General features: G+C 66.4%; 1 protein-coding gene across 1 annotated transcript; it reads left to right on the top strand.

The window, feature by feature from the left end:
* The first annotated feature begins 183 nt into the window (after positions 1-183).
* Positions 184-8,297, top strand: PLEKHG3 (pleckstrin homology and RhoGEF domain containing G3). Its single transcript, XM_062495594.1, has 16 exons — positions 184-208; positions 2,749-3,056; positions 3,148-3,248; positions 3,347-3,416; positions 3,517-3,563; positions 3,651-3,801; positions 4,012-4,146; positions 4,262-4,444; positions 4,654-4,746; positions 4,829-4,915; positions 5,028-5,061; positions 5,148-5,255; positions 5,418-5,621; positions 5,738-5,745; positions 5,822-6,028; positions 6,263-8,297. Exons 2-16 carry the CDS (start codon positions 2,787-2,789, stop codon positions 7,820-7,822), a joined length of 3,258 nt encoding a protein of 1,085 aa, XP_062351578.1. The 5' UTR covers positions 184-208; positions 2,749-2,786; the 3' UTR covers positions 7,823-8,297.
* Positions 8,298-8,455: the final 158 nt, after the last annotated feature.

Here is an 8,455-nt window from a genome sequence, read left to right as displayed (position 1 = left end):
GGACAGTACCGGACCGTGCCCCGCGGTCACACCCAGGCTCGCTGCGGTACTGTCCCGTTCCCATTCCGGGAATCCCCGTTCCTATTCCCGGGGTCGGGCGGGGCGGCCTCTGTCCCCGCCCCGGGGCGCTCCCGCCGCTTCCTGCGGGCACGGCCGGGACGGGGCGGGACGGGACGGGTCGGGGCGGCGGCGGTGGTAGCGGAGTGCGGTGAGTCGGGCCCGGACGGGAACGGGGCACGGCCGTGGGGTCCGCGGGAGGGGAGCCGGGTGTTCCCGCCGGGCGGGAAGGGGCGGTCCCGAGGGTCCCCGGCAGCGGGGACCTCCCGGTGGGGCAGGATCCAGGGGTCCCGGTGCTGCAGGGGCCGTTGCATCCCGGTGAAGCGGGAGCCGAGGGTTCCGGTGGAGTGGGAGTCGTTGCATCCCGGTGGAGTGGGATCCCTGGGTTCCCATGCGGCGGGAGCCGTTGCGTTCCCGCGCGGCAGGATCTGTGGGTCCCGGTGGAGCAGGATCCGTGGGTCCCAGTGGGGCAGGAGCCGTTGCATCCCGGTGGAGCAGGATCCACGGGCCCTGGTTAGACAGGATTCGTGAGTCCAGAGATGCTCGGAGTGAGGCAGGAGCTGGCGGTCCCCACGGAGTGGGAGCTGGGGATACTGGGGTACCCGAGGGGCAGGGGACAATAGGACCTTGGGGTGCTGGGAGACCCCCGGGGATAGGTACCCAGAGAATTGGGGGTGTTCCTCAGGCCGAACCGGGGGTGCAGGACAGCCTGTGGCATGTGGGGTGACCCTGGACTGGGGTCCCAGTGGGGAGTGGGGCAGTCCTGCGCCCCTCCTTCGGGATTAGGCGGCGCGACGCCATGGGCGCCGGGTACTAAGAGGCTTTGTCAGCCCCGCGGGTCGGTGCCGCCTTGTCCTGGGAATGCCGCGACACGGGGACCCCCGTGGTGCCGAGCCCCCCGAGTCCCCGCGGGCGGGAGCGCCGGCGCCCAGCCCGTGCCCGCCGGGCAGCGGCGGTGCCAGCCGGGGCCGGGAGCGACGGCCGCAGCAGCTGCGCTGGAGCCGGCGGCGACCTCCCCGCTCCCAAGGCCGCTGGGATTCTGGAAAATGCCTGGAAATGGTGAACCGCCTGCCCTTATATGGCTCCGGCGGGCTGGCGCGTCGCGGCCCCTCTCCCGGCGTGCCGTGCCGTGCCGTGCCGGGATCCTGGGAAAACGCCGTGGGCTGTTGCCTCGCGCCCCAACTCCCTCGCTGGAATGTGCAACGGGGCCGGCGATCCCACGGTGGGGAGAAAATCCCACCTCCCTCCCGGCTCGGCACAACAAACCCGGCTCCTGCCTCAGTTTCCCCCACCGGGGAATTTTGGGGACCCACCAGAGCCCCCGTTCGGCACTCCGGGGGGATCGCCCCTCCTCTGTGGCGAGGTTGGGCAGGATCGGGGGCGTGAAGGTCAAAGCTAATCCCACCCGGAGCAGGCGGGAACGGGAGGGCTCTGGGTGGCCATGTGCCCCCCGAGGTGACACTGCGGGGGTAAGAGGATCAACCCCCCCCGATCACCGGGCCGGGATGACGGTGGCTGATGGGCCGAGGCGAGTGGCCGCGGTCCCGGTGACGTGGGACCGGTGCCGTAATCCCGGTGCTCTGAGCGGATTAGGGTGGCTGGGGGTGGCCTTCGGGGACGAGCTTCGGTAGCCACAAATCCCGGCCCGGGTGTTAGGTGGGGGAGCCCCTGTCTGGTCCCCCAGTGTCACCTGAGGGTCTTCTCTTGTTCCCTCGGCAGGGTGGGATAGGGGTTGGACACTGCCGGGAAGGATGCTCGGGGTCGACTGTCTCTGTTGTCACCGGCTGGGTGACTCCCCAGGGCAGAGGTGACCCCATGCCTGTAGGGCTGAGGAATGTGGGGGCTGGGGGAGCTGTTCCCCAAATCACCCTGATCCAGGGTGCCCAGAAGGTGCCCGTGGCAGGTTCAGATGTGCCAGCCCCCGAGATCCTGGGCTGTGGCTCCACTGGGGACATATGCCCGAACCCCACTTAGGAGGCACCACAGTGCTGTTTTGGGGGGCTCCTGGTCTGCTCGGGGAAGCCCCGGGGAGGGCGGTGTCTGGATGGTGGCCACGCGGCACGGTGGGTGTGGGGAAGCGCCGGCAGGAACCGGCCGGACCGGTTGGGTGCCGGCACCGGGGGTGCTGGGGGGCTCGGGCGGCCACGCCACCGGCGCAGCACGTGGCCCAGCTCAAGGTCACTGTCCCCAGGGTCACCCGCAGCGGTGACCTGGCTCAGTGGCCTTGACACTCCCACACGCTTTGCCACTGGCCGCTGTTTTCTGGGTGTCTCAACCGTGTTAGTGGCACTGAGCGGTTTCGGTGTCACGGGAGGATCCCGGTGGCACTGGTGGTCCGGAAGGGCGAGCCTGCACTGAGCTCACCTGGAAGGTGTCCCACGGGTGCGGCGGTGACGCATGGCCCTGGTGGGTGGGGGCAGAGGCTCGCTCGTCCCACCTGGTCCCAGCAAGGTGCCTGGGTCTGAGTTGAGGAGGGGGGTCTGAACTCCCAAATCTCAGCATTGGTGGGTGGGCTGTGCAGAGACCCCGTTGTGCTGTAGCCAGGGATTTTTGGGGTTGGGGATGCTAGCACTCCTTGGCAGTGAGGGTTTGGCCATCAGGACTCTTCATCAGGGTAACACCCCTTGGTGCCACACGCCAACCATATTTGGAGGCTCTCTGCACCCCCTAACCCACCATTCCCCCCCCCAGAGGCTCCCTGTGCCCCACCAGTGCCAGGGGATGCCGGGATGCCGGTGCCCGCGTGCCCGCAGCGCCCTACCCTGAGCCCGGAGCCCGGCTGTGCCATGGAGGATCCACCCACCACTGAGGCGTGGGCCGAGGGGCTCCATAACGCCAACAACAACGCATCCCCAGGAGGGTGGCCGGGTGCCCGTGGTGGGCACCCCCTGGCAGCTTTTGGGGGTCCCGGGGCCAAGCCCAGCTATCTGGACCGCGTGGTGCAGGAGATCGTGGAGTCAGAGCGCACCTACGCCCGTGACCTGCGCAGCATCGTGGAGGTGGGTGCCAGGGGGCACATGGGGGCACACCCTTTAGACATGGTTTGGAGTCTAGGGGTGCAATGGTGCCAGCAGCATGGGTGCCTGGCAGGGTTACCTGGGCAAGATCATCGACGCGGAGGAGCCAGTGCTGCGACCAGAGCAGGTCAGCGCGCTCTTTGGGAACATTGAGGACATCTACGAGCTCAGCAGGTGGGGGACTGGGTGCCACTGGGAGGTGACAGGAGTGCGACCCTGTCCCATGGGTGTGTGGGGGGCTGTGGTCACCCTGTCCTTTCTGTGCCCCCCAGCACCCTCCTGCAAAACCTGGAGAGCTGTGCCAATGACCCTGTGGCTGTGGCTGTGTGCTTCGTCACCCGGGTAAGGGCAAGCAAACTGAGGGGCACAGGGAGCACTGTAGGGACATCAGTGGGGACACCGTGGTCATACCAGGCTCTTTCTGTGTTCCCCTTACCTGCAGAGCCAGGAATTTGCCATCTACACCCAGTACTGCAACAACTACCCCAGGTGGGTAGGGGGCACAGCTGGGTGAGCAGGGAGGTGGGCAGGGGGCACACGGGTGGGCAGGGATCTGAGCCCCCTCCCTGCCTGCAGCTCGGTGGCAGCACTGACCGAGTGCATGAGGAGCAAGGTCCAGGCACGGTTCCTGCGGGAATGCCAGGAGAGGCTGCGCCACGCGCTGCCCCTTGGGGCCTACCTGCTTAAGCCTGTCCAGAGGATCCTCAAGTACCACCTGCTGCTCCAGGTGAGTGCCTGGCACCCAGCATGGCATGGTGTGGGCACCTGCTGTGGCATGGGCGCCTGGCACAGCCGAGGATGACACAGGGAAGGGCTATGGGCATCTGGTCTAGCCTGGGTGCCAGGGGTGGCACAGGGACACGGCTTGGGTGCCTGGAGCAGCTCAAGCACCTGGCACGGCACATTCCTGTGTCCTCATGCCACATGCTGCATCCAGGAGATTGCCAGGCACTTTGAGCACAAGGCAGGGGACGACTATGAGCTGGTGCTGGAGGCCATTGACACCATGACCTGCGTGGCCTGGTACATCAATGACATGAAGCGCAAGCACGAACATGCCATCCGCCAGCAGGTGGGCACCGGGGGGACACCAGGGAGACACCAGAGGGGTAGTGGGTGGCATCAGGTGACACGAGATGGGCACTGTGGCAGGGATGCTGATGCCCCTTGTCTCCCTTTCCATGCAGGAGATCCAGTCACTGCTGCTGGGCTGGAAGGGCCCAGACCTGACAAGCTATGGGGAGCTGGTGCTGGAGGGCACGTTTCGGGCACAGCGGGTCCGCCACGACCGTGCCCTCTTCCTCTTCGACAAGGCCCTGCTCATCACCAAGCGCCGCGGTGACCACTATGTCTACAAGAGCCACATTCCGGTGCGGGATAAGGACAGGAGACTCTGAGGGTGACGGGTGGGGTGCCAGGGTGCCAGGGACTCCCATGAATGCCTGGATGGAGGAATAGGGTGGATGCCAGGAACGACAGTGGGTGCTGTGGTTGGGGGAACTGGAGAGTGCTGGGAATGGGGGAGTGCAGTGGGTGCTGGGGTGGGAAGTTCCAGGGATGCTGATGCCTCTCCTGGCAGTGCTCCTCACTGATGCTGATTGAGAGTACGCGGGACTCGCTGTGCTTCAGCCTGGCACACTACAAGCATGGCAAGCAGCAGCACAGCCTGCAGGTAGGGGGCATTGGATGGGGGGCACCCTGGGAATCCCCTGGGGCCCCCTGCTCGACCCCACTGCTCTCCCTGTGCCCCCCAGGCCAAGAGTGTGGAGGAGAAGCGCATGTGGACTCACCACATCAAGCGGCTCATCCTGGAGAACCACCATGCCACCATTCCCCAAAAGGTGAGGGTGGGGGGTTGGGCACCTCAGTGACACCAGGGACCTCCTGGCACAGCAAGGGGGCGCAGCTGTACCCCACCTTTTCCCCATTTCTCTCCATCCTCCCTCCACCCAGGCTAAGGAAGCCATCCTGGAGATGGACCTGTTCTGTAAGTGCTTACCAATGCCCTACCATTCCCTCTTTGCTCTACTCTGTCCCTCCCATTTCCCCTGGTGTCACTCCCTGTCCCCACAGACCCCCCACGCCTGCCCCGCTGCAGCCCCGAGCGCCTGAAGAAGAGCTGGTCCTCCCAGCCCCCGGGTGACGCTGCCACTGAGCCAGTCCAGGGACGCCGGCAGTCTGGTGAGAGCCGCATGTCACCAGTGTTCCTGCTGTCCCATGTGTTCCCACCATGCTACCCCACCGTCAGCCTTTCAGCAGGTCCAAGCTGTGGCTGGGTGACACCAATGCCTGCAAGGAGGGTGGCACTGAATGCTGATGGTGCCCTTGTCCCTGTTCCCACAGAGCCCTTCCAGCACCAGGGGCACACGGAGACGCTGCTGGAGCGGCTGCAGGGACATGAGGGGCGCAGGCAGTCGGGTGCGGACAGTGGACGGGATCAGGGGGCTCGGGGTGCTGATGAGTTGGGGAACACGGGTGTGATGCCACTGTCACCTCCCCTCCCCCCAGAGCCCATCAAGCACAACCTGTGGCACTTGAGTGAGCAAGGTGAGCCGGCACGACTGTGGCACTGGTGTGGCAGGCAGAGGGGTGGCTGGGGGCCGTGGGGTAAATTTTGGGTGCTCCCTCCACTAATCTCTGCTTTTCTCTATCCTGGCTGGCAGGGTTGAAGGTAAGGCCGGGTGTGGTGGGTGTGGTGCCTCCAGCCCTGGCACGGGGTGCTGAGCCCGGTGCTCACCCCCACACAGAACACCGGCAGCGACGGGGCGCTCCTGGAAGTGGGGGAGCCCCCCCAGCACCCCAGAGCCTGGGCAGTTGCTGAGGGCATGGTGGCGGAGGAAGAGGAGGAGGAGGAGGAGGAGGAGGAGGAGGAGGAAGAGGAGTCCTTGGGCAAGGACTGCCAGGAAGAGCTGCCGGGGCCTGGGGATCTGCTGTTGGAGCCCCAGAAGGAGCAGGTACCCAGACCAGCCCTTTGAACCCCAGGGAGGGAATGCAGAGCACCTCAGATCACTTCTGGGGCACTCCCACATCATTCGTGGAGTACACCACATCACTACCAGGACATCTCACATTCCAGGGCACTCTGTGTTGCTCCCAGTGCTCCCTCCCATGGCTTGGCTGGGATTTATCCTGTTCGGAGCACCTGGGTGCCCACCCAGCTCATGACTCCCCACATTTGTCTCTCCAAGGCTGGGGGACACCCGTGGGTGCTGGAGGGACCCAAGAGGCCGAGCAGCTGGGGGCCTGGGAGCTGTGAGAAGGTCAGTATAAGCCCCCGGCCCTCACCCGGGGGCACCCAGGGATCCAGCACTCACCCCCCTAACAGCAGTACTGGGGAGCACACCAAGGTCCCCAAATCTCCGTCCCTGGTGGGGACCCTGGCGCTGCCCAGTGGGGACAGGGAACAGGAGCACGCTGTGGAGGATTTGCAGGTGCTGAGCAGCGAGGAGGAGGAAGAGGAGGAGGGGGAAGGTGCCGCCAGCATCCTGCCACCCTCAGTGTTGGATCAGGCCAGCGTCATCGCTGAGCGGTTTGGTGGCGGCAGCAGCTTGTCCCGAAGGAGCAGCCTGGCACTGGAGGGTCCCCTAGGACGCACACCCAGCCATGGTGGCAGCACCCTCAGCCTGGATGGGGGCCCCCCACTCGAATCTGGGGACCCCGGGGGGTCCCGCAGTGCCATTCCCTCGCCCGAGCCCTTCACCAGAGCCCGCCGGGAATCACTGCTCTCCAACCGGGACCGCCTGCTCCTCGACAAGATCAAGAGCTACTATGGCCACGCCGAACACCGCGATGCCGGTTTCGGGGTGCGCCGCCGCGAAAGCCTCTCCTTCATCCCCAAGGGGCTGGTGCGGAGCTCCGTGTGCCGCCTAAATGGGCTCCCACGGCCCCCTGAGAGCCCTGAGCCCCCCACCCAGCCCGAGGCACCAGAGCCCTGCCAGGAGAATGGGGCGCAGCCCCCTGAGCCGCTGCTCATCCTAGAGGAAGATGATGTGGGCACCACGGCATCACCCCCGGGGCCACCCCCGCAGCTGCTGCTGACACCCCCTCACCTGGGCACCAAGGTGTACCAGCTGGCACGACAGTACAGCCTCCGCATCAAGAGCCGCCACGCAGGCACCCGCCGCCCCGCGCTGCCGCCGCAGGAGGACAGAGACCCCCTCCCCAGCACCTCTTCGGTGGCTGTGCCGCGGGACGAGGCGCTGGTGGCCTCCCCGTCCCCTCGTGCCCCCCGCAGCCCCTCGAGCCCCGTGGGGGCCGAGCCCTTCGCCTGGCCCGACGTGCAGGAACTCCGTGCCCGTTTCGGTGCCCCGCGGCCGCCGCCGGTGAGCCGAAGCCGCTCAGCGCCCGAGGGTCCCAGCCGTGGTGGGCGCCCGGCCGGGAAAGAGAGGGGCAGCGGCCGGAGCCGCAGCGCCGAGGCCACCGGGGGCTCCGACACCCCAAACCCGGCACCAGCACGGTACAGCAGTGACGGGGCGCTGTGGGTGGCGGCCGAAGCCCCTCTGGGTCCCGGGCAGCGGGTGCTGGTGCTGGAGCGGCTGCCGGAGCCCCCGGCCTACGTACAGATCCGCTCGCCCACCACGCGGGAGAAGATCTGTCTGAAGGCGGTGGTGGAGCGCTGCAAAGCCTACCAGGCATCCGAGGAATACCGGCGGCGCTGCCCGGAGCCCCCTGGCAGCCCTGAGCCGCTGCGCCACGGCCTCGTCAGGGACCTGCGGCAGAAGTTTCAGACGCTCGACACTGCCAGCTAGGGGTAGGGACGGGTAGAAGGGGTGTCGTGGACCCCCACAGGAAGGAGCACCCCGTGGACCCCTAACCTTCCTGGGAGAAGGGCCACCACATGGACCTCAAGTCTAGTTGGAAGAAGGGTCACCCCATAGATCCTCAACCTGCCTGGAAGAAGGGGCACCCCATGGCCCCCCAAGCTGTTTGGAAGAAGGACCCCTTTGGGAACTTTCAGTCTGTCCAGGAGGAGGGGCACCCCCGTGGACCCCTAGCCCTCCTGGAAGAAGGAGCACCCCATGAACACCCAGCTTGCCCAGGAGAAGGAGTACCCCATGGATCACCAATCTACCTGGAAGAAGCGGCATCCCATGAACTCCTCCAACCCACCCGTCAGAAAGAGCACCCTCAGAACTCTCAACCTGCTCTGGGCAAGGGACACCCCCTGTTCTCTCTGCCCACAGGACCAGGGGCACCCCAAGAACTTCCCCCTACAAACACCACAGGCCCCCAGTGCCCCGCAGGCACCCAGCACTGCACTCTGCTCGCTTTCACATCTTTATTAGAAAAAAAAAACCCAAACTGAACCCAAAGTTCCTCTGTGGTCGCCCGCACCCCCCCCCCCCCCCCCCATCGCCCCAGGGTGTCTTGGCCCAGCTGTG

Source organism: Cinclus cinclus, chromosome 6, assembly GCF_963662255.1.
Source record: "Cinclus cinclus chromosome 6, bCinCin1.1, whole genome shotgun sequence".
NCBI classification, from domain to species: Eukaryota; Metazoa; Chordata; class Aves; order Passeriformes; family Cinclidae; genus Cinclus; species Cinclus cinclus.
The sequence above is the reverse complement of the archived record's forward strand: the minus strand, read 5'-3'. Positions and strand labels throughout refer to the sequence as shown.

Excerpts from the sequence above, each read along its gene's own strand:
- PLEKHG3 (XM_062495594.1), top strand. The coding sequence starts at position 2,787 with ATGCCGGTGCCCGCGTGCCCGCAGCGCCCTACCCTGAGCCCGGAGCCC. Across the intron at positions 3,564-3,650 it reads TACTGCAACAACTACCCCAG|CTCGGTGGCAGCACTGACCG; the intron begins GTGGGTAGGGGG and ends CCCTGCCTGCAG. Across the intron at positions 4,445-4,653 it reads TCTACAAGAGCCACATTCCG|TGCTCCTCACTGATGCTGAT; the intron begins GTGCGGGATAAG and ends CTCTCCTGGCAG.